Below are 25,347 nucleotides of genomic sequence, written 5' to 3'. Positions count from 1 at the left end.
TCCTTCCTACACATTGTACATTTATAAAACATACACACACTTACGGCTGCCATATAACATGTACAAGATAAAATGATGACAGAAAGCTATTACTGCTTTAAACAAATGTAAGCTGTTTAGACTTGGAAAGACAAAGGGGAAAAAATGAACTGTGCAAATAATGACTAACCTTGTAGTCTTTCCTTAAATGTTCATAGTACTCCTACATCATACTCAAGTAAGGGAAAAGAAACATTTATCTCTCTAATGAGTGCCTGGATTGAAGGAAGCGATTCAGGGAATAAAATGAAGCAAATAGGAGTATTCAGTGAGATGATGCTGTTGACCTCACATAAAGCAATTAGTTATTTTGACAATGAATAGATTTTATTTGGAAGCAAACAATAGAAGAGAGGGCAGATACCATAGTGTATTCATGGTCAGAACCACATGTACTTCCTGGACTTTAAGTCTCCAAACCCTTATATAACCTCTGTGTAACCTTTGGAGACCCACCCCTTCAGTTCTGCTGGAGGGGTAAACAATGGGAGATGCAAAGCATGGCAAGTCTTGTAGTTTGCTGATTTACCTATTACTGAGTACTCTGACCTCATTTAAACAGGTTTCTGGATTCATATTAATGTTCATACTACTTTTAATGAGTCATAAATTTGTTTCTATACATTGGGCATTTCCTACTGTACATGCAGCATTAGTTCAGGCTCTTCATGCTCTTTCATTTACATCTTCTGAGTATAGAAAGCCTGAGTGTTGAATATTAAGATGGGTAAAATTTTAGAAAAGTTGTTAATATCAAACCTAATGTGATGAGTATTACTTAGCTCAAAAAAATAAAATGGCATTTGACAGTTGAAATATATTTGAAAGATCATATAGATAACAATGAGCATTTCTTTCCATGTCTGGTAATTGAGAAAGCCTTGATTGAGACTAAAGGCAATTATGCTCTTCCTAATACTTGTTAGTTAAAAAGATTGCCAAAGGAGTTGTGATTCTCTTTGCAGAGCCTAATAAAGAATTATATCACTAGCTAGCTAAAATGGATTTACTTTGTTCTATTGGAAATAGAGTTTGATTTTTGACTTTATGTTAGTTTAGCCTAAGGATTAATTGAATATTCTAAGTTTTAGGTTAGAATCTATTTTTCTTGCTTGTTGAATTAAGTATTTTCTTCTAGAATTTAATATATTAAACTGCTATACTGATTTATTGTTATTTAACATGGTCTAATTGGATATTTTTTAATGTCTGTGATATTCAAGGCTTATAGAGAAGAGCAAATTATAGAACATGCTATCTCACCTTTTGGAACTTGTTTTGAAGTTAGAAACAGGTTGGTAACAAATAATAGATGGCATGTATTTAAGGCTGCATTGTAAGAAGCAGACAGTATTTAAGGTTGTAAGTAGTTGGCATGAGTGGGACTCTCCAGTGTAAAGCAATAGTAGGGTCACTATTTTGGAAATATGAAGATGGAGGAAAGGCAGAAGAATATGGAGAATTTTAAGGAAGGAAGGTTTTAGAAAACTGTTGTAGTAAGCAATAGGTAAGAGCAATGTCCAAGATGATCAGGGTATGGACTTATGTGGGAGAGGAATGGGAGGATCAATAATTTAGTAATTTGCCTAGATATGGTACCCAAAAAGAGCTCAAATATCACGGAGACTAGGATTCCTGTACTTCCCAATCTCAAGATAACATGTCAGTTAAGTAAAGGCAATCCTGAAAGATAACTCTGAGAAGTTGGTTTTGAACATCTTGAGATCATAAAAATTTGGTGTACTCCTGACATTGAACTTGACTAGATTATTCCTTTCTGCATTGCTCAGTATCTTTCTGTTACTACCAGACTGGGAGTATTTCAGTTGCTTATGTTAGGTACATTTTGAGAAAATGCCCATAAATTTCATTGTTTCTATTTTAAGGCTACCTATATGAAGAAATGGTGAGATAATTTAGCTGTGTTCTGTTTCTTTTTTTTTTTTTTTTCTTTATACTTGTCCCTCTTGGCTAAAACAAGATCTAAGATGAATTGTGTTTACTCTTTCATTATCAGGATTCAGATTTCAGTTCATTTGCTTATTTTAAAAGGAAGAGACGTCCTTTAGACTACCAGCAAAGTTTTTTGATTAAGCTCTTATTTTAGGATTAGATCTAAACTTTAAAGCAAATAGTTCACAGGTAGATAAATTTAGGAGATCTTAAGAGACTTGAAATCATCTGGTATAGTTAGGACAGCCCCATATTTCTGAAGTTAATATTAGAATTCAAAGGAATAAGTGAAAGCTAAGATTTATTGAACTATTATCTCCTGTAATTATTAAAATAATCCTTTAACATGTACAATAAAAAAGTGATAGCATTGCTGTTTTCTTCGTGAATGTCCTTTACAATTTTTACAATTTAGTTCTGTGGATGAACAATTATTATTTCTAATTCTAATCTAAATCAAATGGACTCCTGACTGTAGAATTGAGGATACCAGAGGGTCAGGAGGCAACAAAGTAGGGAGGGGACAAAGTGGACTTTGGTGAAGGTCTGTGGGTGCCTTGGTGGTGGGTGTGGTGTGGTAATATACATCTGACAGTTGTGGTCCTATACCTCTAAATCATATATTATTCTAAACCAATGTTACTTCAATTTTAGCAAATGGTTTATTTGTTTAAATTAATAGAGAAATACTAATAATTAAAAGACAGCTCATGTCTATCATTTAATATAGCATATCATTCAATGTAGTTATTGTTTTTATTCCCAGACATATGCACACGCATTGTGTTCATGTTTTAACAAATACATCTACTTATACAGTATTTTAAAATATAATTAATAAAGTTCTTTTAATTATTATCTCCTTGATCCTGAAATCCAGTCCCTTTAATTTTCTATGAATTTTGAAACTATTTTGTCACATATAAAAGTATGTATATATACATGTATATACACATATACACACATACAATACAGATATGTTGGTAAATTTAATATGATTTAAATTTTATATTCTAAAGGGAAGAAATGCCTGGAACAGGAAATACTCAGTGTACAAGATATTTGGGCCTGTGATCTAAAAGAACTCAGTCCCCCAATCACTAGATATGAATTGGACTTAACAGGAAGGATTTTTTAGTAGATATTTCATCTGTATTATTCCATGTGCTCAAACAAAAATATAGCTGTTTAAAGAGATTAATTTTTTTTAAAGAACATTAAATACCCTACTCAGTTACTTTTCTTTTGCTAAAATGTTAATGTTTCCTTGGCTACTTTTCTTCCTCATCCATAATAGTCATACAGCACGTGTTATGATAAAGAAATAGAGAACTCAGCAGGGGAATGTTTTTCAGAAAATTATTTTATCTTTTTTTTCCTTTTTTTTTTAAAGATTGATTTATTTATTTATACAAGCACTGGGTACAGTCAGAAGCGCAGGAGGGTGAGAGAATTCACCAGAGCCAGAGGGGAGAGCAGAGCAGGCAGACTGACGAAGTACACTGCTGAGGGGAACAGCGGGCGGCAGGAGAGGTCTGTGTGCCATGTGGGACCCTCAACCCATGGCCAGGGATCGAACCGGCCATCGAACTGGCAACTTCACAGCCCAGCGCTCAACAGCTGTACCACCAGGGGAAGTCCCAGAAAATTATTTTATCTTTTTGTAAAGCACATAACTTAAAACAAGCCTGGAGGTCATCTTAATTTTAATTTTTGCATGTTAAGAAGACTTTTGCTACTTTGTCTAATACTATATTAATATTTTCACATATATTAATATTTTATTTCACATAAAATTATATAATTTTCACATAAGCGAAAGTACAGCTTTATCTGTATTTATTATTCTTTATTTTTAAAGTGTGACACTTCTAATAAAATACATTTATTACAGCTAAAAGATGGCGGCAAGGCATCTCAGGCGAATGTAAGAATAGGCGATATGGTCCTGAGTATTGATGGGATAAGTGCACATGGAATGACTCATCTTGAAGCCCAGAACAAGATTAAGGGTTGTACAGGCTCCTTGAATATGACTCTGCAAAGGTAAGCTGCTATTTGTTCATTTCTGAGAGAGAATACAACACTGTGGAACGTGTTTTTGTGTGTCTGATTCATGGTATTAACTAAGAAACAGTTTCTACTACCATTGTTTCATATGCATCAAGAATGCAATGACTCTTATATTGGGTAATAAAATCACCTGAGAATTGGCTAAAGCTTTGGATTATCGCCTCATAAAAGTACATGTATTTATATACTTATCATTTTAGGTACAGTTTTAGAGAATTTAAGAATTCCTGAAATTTCTCTATGTATTGCAGGGTTAGAATTCTTACAGGGTAAAAGCTTTTGGCCTTATTCCTTTGGATAGTAGTGTACAGGGAGTATTTTTTTAAGGTGTGGTTTGGCTTTATTGCTCTGTCCTTTACCTGTTTTCCCTATAGGTAGAAAAATAATTTTTCAGTAAACTCATTTGTAGGCCAGATTTTCTGAATTTACTGTATTCTAAAGTTATTCTGCCCTTAATTATAAAACAACTAATCATCTTATTTTTTACTATACTGTATCAGACATTTTGAATGTTCTAAAATTTGACCAATATTGAAGTTTACTTGGATTGCTTGTTAAAAATACTGATTCCCATGCTGAATCAGAATATCTAGAAGAACCACGAATTATATTTTAATAGGTTCCCTATGTTTATTAAGAGTTATTAAGCTAGATTCTCTGCAGTTTCTTCAGCTGAACGGAAGAGATGAGAAAAAGGGAATGGGGACAGGGTAATTGAATAAAAGATGTGAACCTTTAGATTTATGAAGGTAAGCAGCTTGATCATTTATCAGGTGGTTAATGGAGGGTTTTCAATAAATATTGTTTTTGAGGATTACAAAACTGTTTTATAATCTTATGAAATTTGGAGAAATCCAAATTTTTACCACAAAATCTCATAATCTTCCATAAATTATTGTGTGTATTGTAAATCTTCAATAAAGGATAATACATGTGTTACCTTTCAAACTTACTTTTTTTTCTTGGAGTAGCTCCTGGGATTAGTATTCTCTAGAAAGCATTTTGGAAATGCTTCTCTGTTCTGTGCTGCTGTTGTACTGAGATTGCTTTATGAAGAATATATTCATGGTAAAATATGTGCTTGTCTAGATGAGTATAAATTTTGTCTTTATAAATGATAGGAAAACATTCTGTGAATTTTAATTTTTAGAACTACTTTGATGTATCATGGCTTTTTAACCAGTTTCCTTTTGGGTCTGTCGTATGTGGAGAAATTTCTTTCAGTGGGACTATTGAGTGTAAGGTTATGTGTATTTAAACTTTGATACCAAGTAGCTTTACATTGGAATGCATTTAAAAGTAATCATTGGGAAAAAATAATCTTTCTAAAAAGTTCAACTTAAGTAGATTTTTCATATAACACAAGAATTGTTATAAATTAAATGAAGATAGTCATTTTTTATTTAAGGCATTATTGCTAAGTGTGAATTTGTACAAGAAGTCAGAAGCTTAATTTGTGTTTTCTGCAAAATAAAACAAATACAGATGATACTGAGCTCTTTCTCAAATTCTAAAATTGAAAGGTTGTAAGTTCTTTTCCTGGGCAGTATATCGTTTCTTTCATTCCAACCCACTTGTTTTCACATTGTGCTCCCTGTTTTATGGCCCAGGGCCTAGTATCTTATTTTCTGTTGAAAATATTTCTGGGTCCCATAAGAATAGATGAAAACCAGATGTTACCCTTCTTGGACGCATTTCAAATTGAAGTAATCTGCTACTGACTCTGATGAAAGATTCTTTTAAGCTACTTAAATACAAAATTTTACAAACCAACTTGTTACAAATACTTAAAGATACTACTTAATATTATCTGCATATTTCTGAATATTGATAATTAGGGACCCAAAATATGAGAGGAAATGTTAGAGTTCTGTTGTTATTCAGTATAATGTTTTTCAATTTTTTGAATATTTCTTGTGCTAATAATGTCAGCCAGAAAGAGATTTGAATTTAAGAGAATTCATGGGATAACACTTAATGCAACTGAAGTTATATATTATACCTTTTAATGAAAAAATAAAACTTTGAAGGGCTACTTTTATACTATGGCTATTCTCTCCTTAAGTTCTCTTTTTTCTCATATTAAAGCAAATACGATTTCTTCCATTTATTTGTGAATTTGAATGGTAGCATCCTTAACTGACTGCAGTTACAGTCTTTATTCTATAACCAACCAGACTGCTCTGCATTCTCCTTCCAAAATGGATGCTATACAATAGTACTTTCTCTATATAACTTTTTTTTTCATAAACATGATGTTTTCCTTATGAATATGTACTCTCTTCACAAACTTGTCTTGGTCCAATTTGCCTGGAAGCAGAACCTGAGTGAGGATTCAGTGAATGATATATTAAGGGAGTTGTTTTAAATGATACTTACATGGGAATGTGTGAATCAGGGTTGGGATCAAGAAACGGAATTGAGCAAGGGTTTGGTCTTAGGAGATTTCTAGCCTTGTTTTGATATACTAGGGAGTCTGGGAACAAAATAGCATGATAGTGTCTATCTTGCCTCCAGCTAAGGCAGTTGGAATTTTACACCTCCCCTGCATTTGATAGTCATTGGCCACCAACTGACTAGAAGAGTCTATGTGTATGAGTGTGTGTATGAAGGAGAGGGTTAGTAAGTAGTTTCTGTTGCTTCCATAATCACCATTAGCAACAGTGCAGGGATCATCTCAGGGATAGGTATATATACCAAAACATTAAAAGGATCAAGAGGACCTCTCTGGGCACTGAAGCACATGTCAGGAGGTTCCAGTCATACCTGAGTTCTCTCTTCAGAGAGTTCAACTCAGAAGTCTTGGCTAACTCAAATTATCTTCCCACATCAATACTACTGATCAGTGAATACCATATTTCTATATAGGATAGATTTTTCACCATCCCTCATATTCCTTTATTTCTTCTTATGAAATTTGCTTCATCCGGAGTGCCAACCACCTGTTTACACTCAGTACATGACTCTTAGCATCCATGAACTTAGTATCTAACCTCATTATTTATCCATAGTATAGTCTTACTATTGCAAAGCACTCATTTTCTCCCCTCTGAACTCCCATAAGCTTATGCCATTTGATTTCACATTTAATTATATACTAAGTATAATCTGGAATAACAAGGCTAATTCTATAAGTCATATACAAATAAACCTAATTTATTAATAGTCATACCTAATGCTGCCTATTTAAGCACTTATCCCATGAATATTAATTTTATTTTTCCAGCTTTTTGGGGGCACTATTTATATTTGATAATATCTTGTTTAGTCTTGTATTTTATTTATATTTTAACTTGAGATAAAAGTTTGCAACATTGTATGTTTTTAGGGGTAAAGGATATATAGGTGCACACCTCCACACCTCATTTATCACCAAAGTACCAATAACCCTTCACCACAGTCCTCGAATATATTTTTAGTGTATAGTTCATATTTGATAGGTATTATTTCCCAAACTTGGAATATTTATGTATTCCAGAAATACTTATTGAGCTTTTACTATTTGTTAGACACTGTTGGCAACAACAATTAACTAAGTAGCATACATAGTACTGGTCTTATAGTGAGCAGATACAGACTATATAATAGACAAGTGAATAAAAATGTATAGTATATATAGTGTGGTAGTAAGTGTGTGTGGGGAAATAAAACACATGAGGGAGATAGGGAATGCAGGGATAGGGAATTACAAGATTGTTGTTATTGTTTTATGGAGGTAATACTGATTTACAACATGTGTTTGATCTAGAGATGTAGGTTTCCACATCTTGTCTTCAGATGTTTGTTACCACACCACACCCACCATCAGCATAACCATTGCCCTCTACCATACTCCATTGCTTTCCCTACCCCTTGGCTCTCAACTTTCTCCTTACTCCTCTCTAGCCTCAATTTTAGTCAGTTTTCTCGCCTTGGTTTTTTTATTTGGTTTGTCTGTGCCTTTGTTTTCTATATTTATATTTCAAGTATGAATGAAAATATCATTGTTTTTTTCCTTCTAGCATAAATCCCTCCACTTCCATTCATGTTGTGAATGTCAAGAATTCATCTTTTATTTATAGTGAAGTAGTATTTCATTCTGTATATACCACATCTTCTTAATCCACTCATCTCTCATTGGGAACTTAGGTCATTTCTATAAGTTAGCTGTTGTAAAGTGTGCTGCACTGAACATAAGAGGGCACATATCTCTTCAAATTAGTGTTTTTGCATACTTAGGTTAAATACTTAGGAATGGAATTGTTGGATCATATGGTAGATCTATTTTTAATAGCTTAAGAAACCTACATATTATTTTCCATACAGCTGAACCAGTCTACCATCAATGTAGAGGGGTTTCTTTTTATAAACATCCAGTCATTTTTTTGATTATGGGCCGTTCTCAGAGGTATAAGATGGTGGTATCTCATTGTGGTTTTGATTTGCATTTCCCTAAGGATAAGTGATGGTGGATAGTTTTTCAAGTATCTGGAGGCCATATATATATGTGTGTGTGTGTGTGTGTGTGTGTGTGTATATGCATATATACACACACGGTATATATGTGTGATACATACAAACACATATATACACATACATACACATATGTCTGGAGAAATGTCTATTTAGCATTTCTGGCCATTTTTTGATTGTGTGTGTGTGTGTGTGTGTTGTATGATTGCATTTTAAAACAGCATATGCTTGGAGCAGAGTGAGTGAAGGCAGGCTGGTAAGGAGAGGCCATAGAGGCAGCAGAAGTAAATAGAGATGGGGCAGAATTTGTAGCGCTTTGTCAATAATTAGTCAGTATATAACCAAGCTTAAGTCTTCCTAAACCTATAAAAATGGTGAGAAAGTTACCGTTGCTTGAACAGATCTACATCAGAGTTTGAGAGAGTCCTGTTCACCTCCTTCCAGTATTCCCTAGGGTAGAATGTAAGAGACAAAACCCTTTTTTGTTTTTGAAATGAAGGTTACCAACTCTTGTGAATTTTTATTTTTGTATTAGGTATTATTGTCATGTATCTGTTCATTTAAATATATATATATTAAGTTTTGTATTGTATAGGTCCAAACTTAATATCCTAAAGTACAATTTCACTAAGACAAAGTAAGATAAAGAAACTTGCTTAACTTATTTTGTAACTTTTTAACATAGCTTGATATGGGTACATGTAATTAATCACATTATCTGTCCTCGATATCCTAAAAAAGGTACAATTTGATTCACTATATTTCTGGTTATCTAGTAAATAAAAAGTTATGGAAAATTTAATTTTCATTTGTCTTTTATCTTTGGAAAGTATTGTAAAGTTTTTTTCTGCAGTTGGAACTAATTCTAAGAGTGTTACAATTGGACAATGAAAATTCCTATTTGAAGTTATTTTTCCTCTTGGGAAAATTAGGCAAATAACAAGGTACTAATTTTTAGATATCAGATGCATTTTGCGTATGCTTTTCATCCAAGTCAAAGTAGATCATTTTAGAAAGAATATAGTTTCAACTAATGAAAGAAGAAAAATTCTTTTCAAAGTTTTGATGTTTAGTGACTCTATTAACTGTATTAGAGTTAGATTCTATGAAGACCTTTTTTAACTATTTTATTTCAATAATTCTTTGCATAACTTAGATAAACTTGCTACTAACTTACTGTATGAATATGGGTAATTTGCTCTTGTTCTAGTTTTTCACCTATAAATGGGTAAATCTTGCTATTAAAATAAACCTGTTTATGTTTGGTTATTTTGGCTTAGAGAATCAGGAAATTGGACTTTCTTCATTGATGCAATCTTAAATTGTGCCAGGTTAGCAAAGCGACTTGTACTATTCTGCTGAGTTTAAGGTGAAAGGTAGGTCAGATGGAGATTCAGACTGCTCGTAATAGTTTAAAAAATACTTTATGTATTTATCTTTATTTGCAGTTTTTAAATTAATCCTCCCAGAACCTCAGAGACTGTATGTATCTTTCTAGTCTTTTTTTTTACATTGTCACTAGTGACACATTTATATTTTGTTTTGTTTTGCTTTGCTTTCTAAGATTTGATTATAACTTGTTATGATTGGAAGTGAAGATCTAGAGGGACTGAGTTTTGAAAAATTATTGACGTGCTTTCTTTCTACCTTTCCCTTCTTTCTCACCCTTTAAATAACAAAAGAATTGTCAGAGGACCAGTAACTACCAACAGATTGTTATAATTTAATAGGCACATAGAGTTAACAAGAAAAATAAAAAGTAACTGCTATACCAGATTGAAGCTGTTAGCCATCTTTTGTTCAACTGGATTGCTTAGCATGCTAATACTGTTAGATTTATGGGTTCAGCTCTGGTATTTCTCTTACTAATAGCACAGTGGAAATATTTTAGAAAGTTTTTATTTTAGTGACGTTTTCAATTTTCTATTTGAGAAATTATAATTCATGTGAATAGACATTTACATTATTATCTTTTATTTTGGTGGTGCACATCACCACTTATTTCCCTGTGTCATTTCACATGCTTTCCTAGTGCTTAGTGTCTATTCTGCAATTTGAGATTTACTGTTTTTTTGTTCGCTTGTGTTGTTTTAAGGCCTTTTTTCCCCCTAAATTCTTTGAAGGATGATTGTCTTTCAGGAGGACTAAGTCTTTTTTCTTTAAAGATCCATTCATTTATGCACACAAGAATGGGGCACAGGCCAGAAGTGCGGGGTGGGGGGGGGGTGTGGGGGCAAGATGATTCACCAGAGACAGAGTGGGGAACAGAACAGGCAGATCCACCGAAATACACTGCTGAGGGGAGCAGTGTGAGAGGCAGGACAAGGGAGAAGTCCCCTGAACCATGTGGGCAGCTCCATGGCTGGCCAGGGATCGAACTTGCGCCATGGAGGCTTCAGCCCCACAGCACTGTGCTCAACACCCTGTGATCAGGGAGGCCCAGGAGGACTAAGTCTTGCTACATTCTTCTCCCCAGCTCAGCCTCCCATTATTAAAACAAGATATTCTGCTTAAAAAAGGGGAAGATGACAAGTATGTATTGACATGTCTTGTGCAGGCCTTTTATTTTTTTACTTTGTAATTGAGATGACATTGGTTTACAACACATATGTATATGATTCAGAGGTAAAATAGGATCACACCTCCTTAGATGTGTGTCACCATACCACATCCACCACCAAGGCAGCCATATTCCTCCATCATATTCCATTTTAGCCCCCTGCAATAATTGCTTTCCACCCTCCCAATCCTCCTAGTAGCCTAACTTGTACAGTTAGACTTCTAAGGTTTGTTAGTTGTTTGACTGTTTTGTTTATAATCCATATGTGAATGAAACCATCCAGAATTTGTCTTCCTCCATCTGACTTATTTTGCTTATTGTTATCCCTCCAGTTCCATCCATGTTGTTGCAAATACACACACACACACACACACACACACACATATAATTCCATAAGAAATGGACCCTTCTGGGCCTCCCCTAGTAGCGCAGCGGTTGAGCGCTGGGCTGCGAAGCTGCCTGCAGCCTCTGCAGCGCTGGTTCGATCCCCTCGCAGGTGAGGGTCCCACATGGCTTGCAGACCTCTCCTGCAGCGGCCACTGCTCCCCTCAGCAGTGTACTTCGGTCCTTCTGCCTGTTCTGCTCCCTGCTCTGTCTCTAGTGAATTCTCTCACCCTCCCACGCTTCTGACTGTACCCAGTACTTGTATAAATAAATAAATAAATCTTAAAAAAAAAAAAAAAAGAAACGGCCCCTTCTGCATTCCCACCAATAGTGGATGAGGGTTCCTTTTTCTCCAAGGGTTTCTTTTCTTTTTTTCCATCAATACTTATTGTTTCTGGTCTTTTTCACATGGGCCATTCTCACAGGTATGGGGTTCTACCTTGTTATGGTTTTGCTTTGCATTTCCCTGATTGTAAGTGATGATGAGCATATTTCAGATATCTGTTGACTATCTATTTCTTCATTAAAGAAGTGTTTGTTTAGCTCTTCTGGCATTTTTTGATTGGGTTATTTTGTATCCTTATTGTTGAGGTTTATCAGTTTTTGTAGATCGTTATTGTTAGCTCCTTATAAGATGTATAAGGAGATATGCTGATATTCCTCCCATTCAGTAGGATTTTCTTTTTGTTTTACTCATAGTTTATTTTGTTTTACTCATAATTTATTTTACTCATAGTTTATTTACTCATAGAAGCTTTTAAGGTTGCTTTAGTCCCAATTGTTTGTATTCTCTTTGTTTTCTTGCCAAGGTCAATGGAGCCAGTTTCAAAGAGTGTGTTGCCTGTGTGTTCTTTTTTTTTTTTTTTAATGGTTTCAGGTCTTATGTCCATGTCTTTAACCCATTTTGATTAATTTTTGTATATGGTGTGATATAGTGGTAGTCTTTCATTTCATTTGTTTTTGGCTGTCCAGTTTTTCCCAACCCCATTTGTTTCCTTTCTTCAACTTATGTTCTTGGTTCCTTTGTCATAGATTAACTGTCCAGTAAGGTTTGAGTTTATTTCTGGTCTCTCAGTTCTGGTTCATTAGTCTGTGTGTCTTATTTTGTTCCAATACCATACTGTTTTGATTTTTTTTCAAGATTTATTTATTGATACATACAAGAACAGGGTACAGGGCAGATGTACAGGAGGGTGAGAGGATTCACCAGAGACAGAACAGGGAACAGAACAGGCAGACTGAAAAACACTGCTGAGGGGAGCAGCAGGTGAGACAGGAGAGATCTGCCATGCCATGTGGGTATCTCCATAGCGGGCCAGGATTGAACCCGCACTGCAGAGGCTGTGGACAGCTTCGCAGCGCTGCGCTCAACTGCCTGCACCACCAGGGAGGCCCATACTGTTGATTTTTATAGTTTGTACTATATTTTTGAAGTATAGGAGTTCGTGATACCACCATTATGTTTGCCAGGGTTGCTTTGGCTATCTGGAGTCTCTTGTGATTCCATATGATTTCATTAGGGTTTGTTCTATTTCTTTGAAGGATGGCATGGAAACTTTGATAGGGTTTAGGTTGAATTTGTATATTACTTTGGGCATGAAGGCCACTTAAACAATGTTAATTTTTGCAGTCCTGGTATCCTAGGCTAGTCCTGTGCATGTGAGCAATGTGAACACTTCTTTTCCAAAATTTGGTGGAAATTCACCACACCTAGTAGTGTTGTCAGTGGTAGTCCCCTAGCCTGTTTTGTAGAATGGGTTTTCCACTGCCACGACCAAAAGCCCCTTCGCTTTCGCCCCCCCCCCCCCCCGCAGGAAACCACCAGCCTCAGTGTAGAATCTCCATGGGAAAGTCCTGGGACTATGTTGGCAATCCTCTGTATCTTCCTTTGAACCTTTTTTTTTTTTTTTTAAATTTTATTTAGAGAAGAAGATCCAAACTTGTCTATTCTGCCATGTTGTGGGTATGTGTTCGTTATTATTTATGCTGTGGGTATGTGATTATTTTAAAAATGTGAAAATTTTATTTCTCTGAAGGAAAAGCATTTCAATCTGTTATCCTTTGGGAAAACATTCTAAGAAAATAATACATTTAAAACCTTATTTGGGGCCTCCCTGGTGGTGCCCCGGTTGAGCACTGGCCTGCGAAGCTGCCTGCAGCCTCTGCAGCGCCGGTTCTAACCCCGGCCGAAGGTGAGGGTCCCACATAGCGTGCAGACCTCTCCTGCCATGCCCACTGCTCCCCTCAGCAGTATATTTCGTCAATCTGCCTGTTCTGCTCCCCGCTCTGGCTCTGGTGAATTCTCTCACCCTCCCACACTTCTGATTGTACCCAGTGCTTGTATAAATAAATAAATAAATCTTAAAAAAAAAACCTTATTTGACTTTAAAGCTTTATAAATTTTAATATAGAGAATCTTTTGTATGTGCAAAAAATTTTAACAAGGCCACAAAAAAGATGGGAATGGTAATAATGCTGGCTTTGAATTGGGCAAGCTTCTTACAGTCTTTGATTCCACCACTTCCTAACTTTGTGACCTTAGGCAAATTATGTAACTGAGTTCAGTTAACTACTTGTAAATGGGCAAAGTTATAATACTGCCTCCTAAATCTGTTATAAAAATGAAATAAAACTTGTAAAGTACTTAGGACATAATAAACATAAGTTGTCTCTTTGCTCTTCTCCAAGGCTGATAAGTGTATATTAATACAGTATCCATTGTAAAAATTACATGTTTATTTTGTTTCCTAGCAACAAAATGGGTGTGACTGCTGAGAAATATGGAGAAAATGAGAGGGCAGTCTGCTAGGTAGTTTTTCTGAGTTCAGGAAGATGATGATGTAAGTTTTAGAGGGAAGTTTAGCCAAATGAATGATTTTGATCATAGCACTTGTAATTAGCTTTAAAAAAGAGTGCAGTGATTAAGGTGTTTTGCTTACTGTCACCTAACCGCTGCTTTAGTTCAAATTATTGTCTTAACCAGTAACTTTAGGCAGCAAAAAGGAATCAGTACACACCTATTGAGTTTATTCTGCTAATTCCTCTTGTTCTCCTTAGACAGCAATGCATGTATAATTGTCTTTGGTTGTGGATTTAATCAAAAAGACAAAAAGAATTATTTTTCTCTCTTTCCCATTCAAACTCTTTGTGTATACCTTTAAAATAATTTGAGTAACATTAAAATCAATTTAAATGACTACTTCTAGGATTATGCGTTTATGATACTTTCAGAAATATATTTTTTAAAAACACTTCATCACCACTACTGTTATTTCCTGAATATAGTTGGAAGAACTTTCAAAATGTCCCAAGATTTTAAAAATTGGAATTTTCTTTACATTCTTTACATTTGCCTTATGACCAACAGCCATAGTGAGATTTTTAAGATTCATTCCTTACCGTATACTAATTGAACACTTACTGTGCTTGTCATTGAGGATCAGGTGGAAGTCCTCATACCTTCTCTTGAGTTCATAGAGGGGAACACTTGTCTCCAACTCTACAGATATTTTTATGTCAAATATTTCGTAGGCAGCCCGTCCCTCACCACATTAAGATAATAATTGTGTTGTTGTAACTTGCAGGTTTTGTAAGTATTGTATCGCAGTTTTATTTATTTATTTATTTATTTTTTCTGTTAGCTGCACCAAAGGCATATCCTAGCTTTATTAAAGGGCCCACGCCGCAGAGTCAATATAAAAACACCGAAAGTCCCATCAGTTTAATATGTATCGCAGTTTTAAATGAAGAGGTAGATTTTTAATTTTTTTTTAGTTTTTTTAAAGATTTATTTATTTATTTATACAAGCACTGGGTACAGTCAGAAGCGCAGGAGGGTGAGAGAATTCACCATAGCCAGAGCGGGGAACAGAACAGGCAGACCGATGGAATGCACTGCTGAGGGGAGCAGTGGGCGCGGCAGGATAGGTCTGTGTGCCATATGTGACCCACGGCTGTGGCCGGGGATCGAACCAGTGCTGCAGAGGCTGCGGGCAGCTTCGCAGCCCAGTGCTCAACCACTGTGCCACCAGGGGAGGCCCTGGTAGATTTTTTTAAAGAACTAACATTTTGTAAGTCCAAATATGCACATAATATAAGCAGACTTCGAACAGTATATAACTACACAAATGAATTTATCACTTTCACAAACTTAACTGTGTTACCTCCAATTAGCTTGGACTGGGAACCACCCACTCAAAACATTTTAAGCCACCCTATAGTAGAGAGACAGGGAAGAAGAGATGCTTGCAAGAAGGGGAAACCAGGGACAGACCACATGATGGTGGGAAGGGAATGGATATAGACGTGGACATATAGAATGGATATAAAAGACGTGGACAGCAGGACAGTTGGAGGACAGTAACATGAGTTTCTCTTCCTCACATCTGCTTATTATTATTAGCATATTCAAAGGAGCATATTTTTGTAATAATTGGATTAACCTAATCTTCATTATCACTTAAAAAATTAATTTCAGAGTTTTAAATAAAAAGCATACAATGTTTCCTTGTATAATAGGAATGGCTGCATACAATGAATCATGTACATGATTAAGTGACAACAAATCATATACCCAGCTCTTCAAGGATAAAAATAATATAATACTACAGCTCCTGTGACCTAAACATAAAAAAAATTAAGTATTTATCCCTTGACTTGTAGAGAATGTTACTTTAAAAAATTAGCAATTTTTACTACTTTTTTCCTAAATGTAGAAATAATTCACAGGAAGATATGAGATAAACTTTGTAGTTAATAGCAGCAGTCTCGTTGGAATTCCCAGTAAACATTTCTGTCCATAACACCAAGAGCTTTTGAAAGGATTGAAATTCAAGTCATTCCCAACTGTTTCCACTAGCTGTTGTTTCTATTATGGTCTCAAACACTAAAATAGCTTAGGCTTTATATGAGTTGAAAAGTCAAATGTGCAAAACACATATGTGGTAGCGCATTTATATTGTCAAACTTTGCAGCTTATTTTTGTCTTTAATGTATTTGAAAGCCTACATTTTCACAGTATATCAGCTTTATGAATGGATTTCCAAATATTACTTAGTCCTAATAATTTCACTTACTGGCCATGATCCTTGTCTTTTTTGAAATGAAAATGCACATGAAAAATATTCATTCAGCTATTATTTTGTGTGTGTGAATTTTAATTTCTTGAGTACTATAGTGTAAGTGTCCATTTCCACATTACAATAAAGATCCACAGAGGATAATTCTGAATTTAGTAACTTTTCTTAAATTTGAGTCAGCCACTCTCTTGATTATTTTAGCAAAAGTTTATAATGCTGTTTTTCTGTGTAATTAATTCATACTGTTACAATTAATCTGAGGGACTTTCCAAATTTTTTTGTTCTACTGGAATTATGTTATAAAGACTATGACTTGCAATAAGAATTATTTATTAGTCCAGAATGTTTTTGTTAATCTTGAGAATATTTTTGGCTACCATATTTTTCTAAAACTAAGGAAAGTGTTTTTATAGTTGAAAAATAAGTTTTTGCTCTTTCAAAGTAGAATTTTATTCTGCTTGACTCCCTGAAAAATAGAATATTATGTTTCCCCCCCCCCAGATTTTATACATCTTACTGTGTTTGTGTTGTTTTCATTTCCTAATGAGAAGTCTATTCACTCTAAGGAGGTAATGAATTAGTTCCAGGGGATCAAAAATGAATTGTTTCTTCAGTCGTACTTTGATGTTTTTTAGTTTTGCACTAATTCCTATTGCTGTATAATATTCACAGTTGAAATTATTTTTATCATTTACAGAAAAGAGTTCCTTCCATATTTATTGCTTTAAATAAGCTCATTGGTTATGACACTTTTCTTGTTTGCTAGAACTTTACTTAATAGTTTTTTCCCTGAGACATCTGGTTACTAAGGAAACAGTTTCAATCTTATTTCTGAGTACACATAGGAATTTAGGAAGTAAAGCATATGAAAGAAAAACTAGCGACTTAAATTCTTACTCTAATAAGTTATGGAGATGTGAACTTTATTGTCTTAGTTATTTAATCTTCATTGCAATTTATTATACTCCACTTTCTGGAAAGGTTAAATAAGTACTCCAGAGTCACATGATTTGTAAATTACCAGAATAATTCAGTTGTTTCCTTTCTAATGTCATATTTTTTTTTTTTACAGCATGACACTGTTTCTTTAAAGGAATCAAATTTTCTTTATTGTACAGACATTGTAATGCCTGTCGCCTAAAAGTTCATTTACTCTTCCAAATATGTCACAGTAAGAATTTTGCCACTGTTTATTTCCATAGGAGACAGAGAGAGATAATTATGGAGACATTGTTTGATAGTCTAGTAATTTTTACATTCTGTAGGAAATACTAGCAGGAGTCAATGCTCTTTGAAAAATTTGCTCTCTTCTGGAAGCTCACAAACATAGCAGTAATATTACCTCATTCATTCCTTTAGCAGCTCCAAGATATGTATTGTCTGGATAAATTAAAGCAGCTCTAATAATATCTTCATCTGTGAAACAGTCTTTCATTCAAATCAAAATGTATGACTAAGTTCAAGTATTAAGAACAGATTTCAGAGATTGATAGTTTGAAGCAACTTCAGCTATCAGCCAGTAAAGAGCTCTTAGCCTACCTGCCCCATTTGTCTATGTAGTTCAAAATTTATTTTAGATTGATGTAAAATAAATGTCTGTGACAACTCTGTACTGTACTATGACAATAGTGACATCGGGGTTGAAGTTGTACAGCAGAATAGGAAAGGAAGGACAGATAGGTATTGCCTGTGATCTTAAACTGCCCACCCTATCTGCCTGATCCCCCTGTCATCTCTTTTCTCCATCTATTTTGTGGTCTAACTACAGTGTTCTTTTAGTAACTCATCAGTATCTTATGGCAATTGTTGGGAATTCTGGATTTGATGGTAGTTTGATTTATAGCAAACACCATAACTATTAAAAAACCAACATGTACTCTATTTAATCTTCTCTCCTACTTCAAGTTGCTCGTTTTCCTGCATTTCTTTCTTAGAGTGTTAAAATCTTTTGACTCTAAGGTATCAAAATGTACATGTCTGGCAATTGAATAAATTATTTCTAACCGAATAACCAAAATAGAAAAAAAAAATGTTACTTTCAATGTGTATAGAGTCCTTACTGAAGTATTATTACTCCCAGTCCCCAGAAATGGGATAAATGGTGATGGTAAAAGGAACAGAGTAGTATAGTTCAGTCTCCTGAAATTTGAAGTTCTGAGAAGGAAGAATTTTTTATACTGGGGCTTTTTTTATACTGGAAAATTGTTTTTTATAGTTTTTTATATATATTTTATATTTTTTATACTGTAAATTTGTTGGGATCTTAGAGAAGAGAGGGAGAGCAATTCCATGATTACAATACAGGACAAGTTATAGCTTAGTTCAAGTGCTCAGTTTTTTCAGGCACAAAATGAAATGAACTGGCTGGAAGTTGGTTGCAAGCATAAATTTGGAAAAGAAACTTGAAAGGATTATATAAACCTTTGCAATCTGTAAATGAGTGACATGTTGAACTGAATTGTCTGTGACTCTTAACTTAGGTATGTGTATCTATAAAATGTAATGTTCATTCCCCCTCCCCCTCAATTCCTTTGCAGTGTGGAAATTGTGCTTTAGGTTGCTGACTGAACATGCTGGCTAAAGACTTACATGAAGAATGGAGAAATTTAGGGGAATGTTGGGGCCACTGAGGCCATGATGCATGAGAGAAAAAAAACTCTTTTCCTTTTTCCCTTTCCTCTGCAAGTCACATGTTTAACAATGACTATGCTAGGTTTAGGGAATATGTAGAAAACAAATATAGAATAGGCACTTGCCAAGTGATTGACAGAAGGAAGAAAGGCCTTGTAGGTAGAGAGAAAAGCCGAAGTAAAGCTACTGTCTGTTCCAAGAGCTTGTTAGGGGTTCACTATGGCAGAAATGTCATTTTTGAGAGGACAGGAAGAGTAGGAGGTTATTAAAAGTTTAAGGGTTCAAAAGATTATAAATGGTCTTGCCTGCCATAGATAAATTTTTCGTAAATGGAAAACTATTGAAGAATTGTTTTCAGTGCAATAGTAACAGATAATGGTAATGATAAATAATAGCAGTTAATATTTAATGAGCAGATGCATATGTTAGGCATTCTTTTAAATGCTTTACACATAACTCATTTAATCCTTTCAAAAGCTCTGTGAGACCAGGTGCTGTCATTCTTCTAAGGTGGCACAAGGGGTTAATAAGCTCAGCACTATGAAGCTGTCTGCAGCCTCTGCAGCTCTAGTTCTATTCCTGACCAGCCAGGGACCAACCCACATGGCACAAGCAGACCTCTCCTGACTTGCCAGCTGCTCCCCTCAGCAGTGTATTTCATTCAGTCCACCTGTTCTGCTCCCCACTCTGTCTCTGGTGAATCTTCTCACTGCCTGCACCTCTGGCCTGTACCCCAGCTCTTGTATGCATAAATAAATGAATCTTTAAAAAAAAAAAAGATTTAATTTGCCTAAGGTAAGCCACCGGCATCACAGGTCCTGGTATTTTGGCTGTGTAGTATGTATAGGGCAGAGACTGTAGACCAGTTAGAAGAACATTTCACAAGTGTAGGTGGGAGCTAATAGGAAAGAGAGAGTTGGGGTGGAGGAGTGAGAGTGCTAATGGTGAGAGCTGAAAGTTCCAAAGCCGGTTGAGTAACTTTGCTGAGCAGCTGTGCTGATTATGTCTTAACTACCTCCTTTCTGTTGCTTAGCTCCCATTTAAAACTCTTCTGTTCCTATTGTTTAGCTTTTCTCTCTTTATCTCTCCTATTAGTAATACTTATTTGTGTATTCTTTTAACATATATTTGTCAAGTTTTTTTGTCGGTGTGAATCTATATTAATTTCTGTATAATTACCAAAAAAAAAAAAAAAAGACCTTATCCCTGTCTTTCAGGGATGTTTGATGTAGTATAACCTGTAATTCAAGTCAGTGTGAAAGAGGCCACCAGAATGATACAACCTTCGGGGAGAGCCATGTTCATATGACTGTGTATTTCATCATACCTTTGTATTTCTAAAGCTATTTTATATAGATTTACCTGGGTTGGTGAGTCTACAGCTCCATCCTTTCCCTCAGGATCAGAGCTGGCAACTTCATAGTCATTACATTTTCTGTCTTTAGAATACTTAGTGTCTCCTAACATAAAACACACATACACATGCACACACACAGACACACACACCCTCCCCAATTTTCCCATCATTTTCACCCTAAGAGGGAATAAAAACTCGTGAGTACAAAACTTCATTCACATCTGCTAGTGAGTTGTAATTTTCCAAGGGCAAAGAATGACCATTTATATCTATCTTATGCTAGTATGTCCTGATCTTCCTGTAGACTTGCCCCCTTGGTGTGGGTGTTAACATATTTGTTGAACTGAATATTGCTTCTGAGGGTGAAAATTTCCTTAAATACATTTACCAAGAATTAGAAAATGAAAGCACACAAAAGTTCAGAAATGAGTGATGCTAGTGAATACAAATGGTGCTAAATAAAACTACAATAAATTATAGGCACAAATTGGAAAGGACACTTTCGTTCATTAGCCCCATATACCATATCCCTCACTTGGGAGTCAGAACTCAGTTTCCATAATTTTGGAGCGTGATTATACACAGCCTCATCTTTTGTCCATCACCAGCTGGGGAGGGAGGCTGTCTGTTCTCCCTTACACTGCCTTTGCCTGTGATGAGAACAGAACTTATATACATATCTTACCTGCCCACCTAGAAAAGGGGCTGGTGGAGGATACTTCTGGACATCCAGATCATTTCCTCCCCTGGAGTTTTAGTCTGTGATTGGACCTAATTTGATAGTCACTGGCCTCCATTTACCAATGAATGAAATAAAATGTTCCCCAACAATAAAATGTGCACTAACAGCCTCTAAATTTCAAGTCTTTATCTTCTGTCCTCAGATGTGGCAGGTACTCTGTGCAGGAGAGAGGTATACTGTCTCCTCTACATTCTTTTTCCTTTTTGTATCTTCTGTTTTGATAAGTGAGTGGGATTTAAAACAAGTAACTCCTCTTTGTTCCACATAAATCAGAAGTCCTGCATTTTGGGCCTTAAGGGAAGCATGCATTTATAAAGGGTTTTCATTTACTTTTTATTTGCCTACCAGACTTCATTGGGCCCTAGCCCTGCAAAAATTTCAGTGATAGTGTTTACCTTCTAGGTAAGAGAAAGCTTGGGAACCCACCAGTCAGCTTCAGAGATGCTTACATGTCTGGTGTGTCTGTTTGAGTTAGAAGAAATATTCACTCACTGAAGTAATGCACTCACTGAAGTAATATTCCCTTGTTGTACCAGGATTTTTTCCTTTTCTTTGTTAGAACATTCACCCTATTTTTATAATTCTGAATATTCCTAATGATTTCAAATGTCTTATATTTTATCTCTTTAATAGGTTAGGAATGAATACTTTTTTCAAGGCTCCTGGCAAATATGGCTTATGCCTATTAGTGAATTAAAAGAGAAAATTATTTGTTTTTCTGAGAAACGAGGTTTAATGGTTACAGTTGCTAATTTTAAATATATATAATTTTTAAATATATGATTTTTAAATATATATATATATTTGCTGGAGAACCAATTTTACATTTAGGTAATTTCACACTGAGCAAAGAAATATGTGACACTGTACACCCTGGAAAAATGTAAAATAGACTTTGCATGTACAATGGTTGCCCTTCATAGATATTCAATCATTAGTAGTAATCAGTAATATTTATTGTATACTTACTGATCAAGGTACTTTGAATACCCTATCTCTCCCAACCCTTTAAACACTCTTTTTTTTTTAGAAAACAATTGTGAAGTATTATTGATTTATAACATTATATATAGGTTTCAGGTATATAGCATTGTAATCTGACATCTATACATGCTGCATTGTGATCTCCACTATCTGCAGCCATGGGACTGGTCCCCTCTACCACATTTGTTCTGTCCCCCTTCCTTCATACTTCTTCCCCTCTGGTAACTGCCCCTTTGTCGTCATAATCTATGAGTTTATTTTTATTTTTTGTTGTTTTTTTTTGTTTGTTTGCTTTTTTTGCTTGTTGTGTTTTAAGTTTCATGTGTACAACTTTTTATTTTGACATCTGCATATAGCACTTTATAATCACAACAGAGGGTTTAGTTTCCATTCAACCCCATTTACATGTTATACTTGCCTCCCCACCTCTTTTCTGATAACTACCATGCTGTTGTCAGAATTTAAAAATTGTTTTTCTAATATTTTGTTTGTTTCTTTACACTGTAAGTTTTTGCTTTGTGGTTACTATGAGGGTTTGTTACAGGGCAGGGAGTGTGGCACCACAGAACCCCACTCTATACAGGTTCTGCCATCCCCGCCATATCAAGACAAAACATATAAGACCTTTAATGGAAAGGGAATTTAGTACAATTACTGTGCAACAAAGAAAAGACAAAGAATATACTTTACAAATCAAGCACCCAAAGTTACCCATCCCTTCGTGGGTAAAAGTCCACCCAAATGGGATTGGCCCAGAGCAAGGACTGAAAGCCTTCCCTAAATCTAAAGCACCTTCCAGTGGGGACCCATAGAAAGGGATCAGAAACAGCCAGACAAGTCTGGGAGGAAAAGGGCAAAAAGATAAAAGCTGCCATTGTTAACCTTCCCACAGGTCTCTCACCCACATCTGTTTCAACTAGTCCAGGACCAGAAGAAGCAAGTGCAGTTTTTTCACATGTCTCGGCTCCTTGTACTTACTTCAGGTCTCCTTCTAGGTGCCCCATCCTGCTTCATTCCTTCATCAGTTTCCTCTCCAGCTTCTTCTCCTCCCATGCAGCTCTACCCTCCTTTGGGTGGGGCAGGGAACCTGGAACCTCCCCTTTTCCTGGGGACCACCCTATTACAGTTTTGATATAGCTTTCTATGTGTTTGATAATACATTTTGCTTTGAATACTTAAATTTGAACACATTCCATATGCATTTGTGCTTCCTCTCTATTGTATTTTTGATGTCTCATTTTAAATCTTATATGTATCCTTTATCTAATTCTTGTGAATTTAATTTCTGCACTTTCATCTTTTCATTGTAATGCTTCCTTTGTAAGTCACTGATCCACTGCTTTTGCTATTTAATATTCCTTTTCTAATGAGGTTTTTTTGGGCATATTTTTTCTTGATGTTAGTACTGTTTCCTCTCAGTTTAGAGAATTCCCCCTAACATTTCTTGCAAAGCCAGTTTAGTAATGATGAATTCTGCTTATCTGGGAAAATCTTTATTTCTCCTTCAGTTGTGAATATTAATCTTGGCAGGTATAGAATTATAGATTGGAAGTTTTTTCAAGTCACTCCTTTGAGTATGTCTTCTGACTACTTTTTTCTGACCTCTAAAGTTTCTGTTGAAAAGTCTGCTGATAGTCTCGGGAGTTTTTCCTTGAGTGTGACAAGTTGTTTTTGTCTTGCTGTTTTTAAGATCCTCTCTTTCACATCTGCTATTTTAGTCATAATGTATCCTGGTGAAGATCTCTGGGTTCCTTTTATATGCAACTATACGGGATTCCTGGCCTGAATGCTGTTTTCCTCCTTAGGTTGGAATTTGAGGCCATAATTTCCTCCAATAATTTCTCTAGCCCTTTCTTTTCTCATGCTAGCATTGCTACTGTGTGAATATTATTTCTCTTCATGTTGTCCTAGAGGTGTCATAACCTGTTTCACTCTTTTTAATTCTTTTTTTTTTCATTTTGTTGAAAAAGAGTGAATACTATTGCTTTATCACCAGCTTGCTTATCTGCACCTCTGCTTTATTCAGTCTGCTTTAGTATCCTCCTACTGTATTTTTTAAAAAAGATTTATTTTTATTTATGCATACTGGATTGTAGGCCAGAGGTATGGGGCTGAGAGGATTCATCAGAGACAGAATGGGGAACAAAACAGGTGGGTTTGCTGAAATATACTGCTGAGGTGTGTGTGAGATTGGAGAGGTCTGGTGCGCCATGTGGGTCAGTTTCCTGGCCAGGGATTTAACTCATGCCACAGTGGCTAGTGATAGCTTGGTAGTGCTAGCTTGGTAGTGCTGAGACTTTAACCCCTGCACCACCAGGGAGGCTCCTACTGTATTTTTTAATTTTATTTTTCAGCTCTAACTGTTTGAATCTTAAAAAAAAAAATCTTTATAGTCATTACTATCAGCTTTAGAATCTTAAAAAGGCATCTTTACAATCATTACTTTGAACTTTTCATCAAGTAGTTTGCCTGTTTCCATTTCTTTGTTTTCTGGGGTTTTGTCTTGCTATTTTGTTTGGAAGCTATTCCTCTGCTTTCCTATTCTGCCTGATTTTCTATGTATCTGGCAGTTCTACTACCTCTCTTGAACTTGGAGGATTGGTGTAGTATAATTGATGTCTTGTGGAGTTCAGGAAAGCAGTCCTCTCTGACTTTCCAGGCTGTGTGCTCAAGGCTACATGTAACTTGTGTATGTCATACTTGTCCACCTCCCATGTCAGTTGCATGGCACTGTTGGCCTAACTCAGTTGTGATGTGATGGTTGGGCTCCATGGAGATTGTGAGACTGTGGTGTGCTGAATAGGATGCACCATGGGCAGGGTACTACTGCTGCCGGTGGGTGGCACTTTGGCACTACTGCTGCCGGTGGGTGGATGGAGCTGCTGGCCTGTTCCTGCAGACTTGCATCTATTGTTCCGTCATTGAGTGGCTGCAGATGCAGTGCACAGTATGAGTTTCTCAGGCACAAAGTTGTTGACATGCTGCTGCTAGGTTACAGAAGTGGGTGGAATTCACATCAGGTTTGCCCACAGGCTGGTAAACTGGATGGAGAGTACCAAAATGGTACCTACCATTGTGGGTATTAGCAAAATTG

General features: G+C 35.7%; 1 protein-coding gene across 5 annotated transcripts in view; it reads left to right on the top strand.

Moving 5' to 3' along the window:
• PDLIM5 (PDZ and LIM domain 5) overlaps window positions 1–25,347 on the top strand; it is a gene marked incomplete at both ends in the record, with an annotated part of 228,711 nt that overhangs the window by 66,377 nt on the left and 136,987 nt on the right. For all 5 annotated transcript variants that reach the window (XM_084233451.1, XM_084233450.1, XM_084233454.1 and 2 more), the window contains one exon: window positions 3,887–4,038. In XM_084233451.1, the coding sequence (XP_084089577.1) occupies window positions 3,887–4,038 (152 nt within the window). The remainder of the gene's footprint in view (window positions 1–3,886; window positions 4,039–25,347) is intronic.

The sequence above is a fragment of the Talpa europaea genome (assembly GCF_964194135.1).
Source record: "Talpa europaea genome assembly, chromosome: 5".
Classification (NCBI taxonomy): domain Eukaryota; kingdom Metazoa; phylum Chordata; class Mammalia; order Eulipotyphla; family Talpidae; genus Talpa; species Talpa europaea.
Note: the sequence above shows the minus strand (reverse complement) of the source record. Positions and strands in the feature narration are given on the sequence as shown.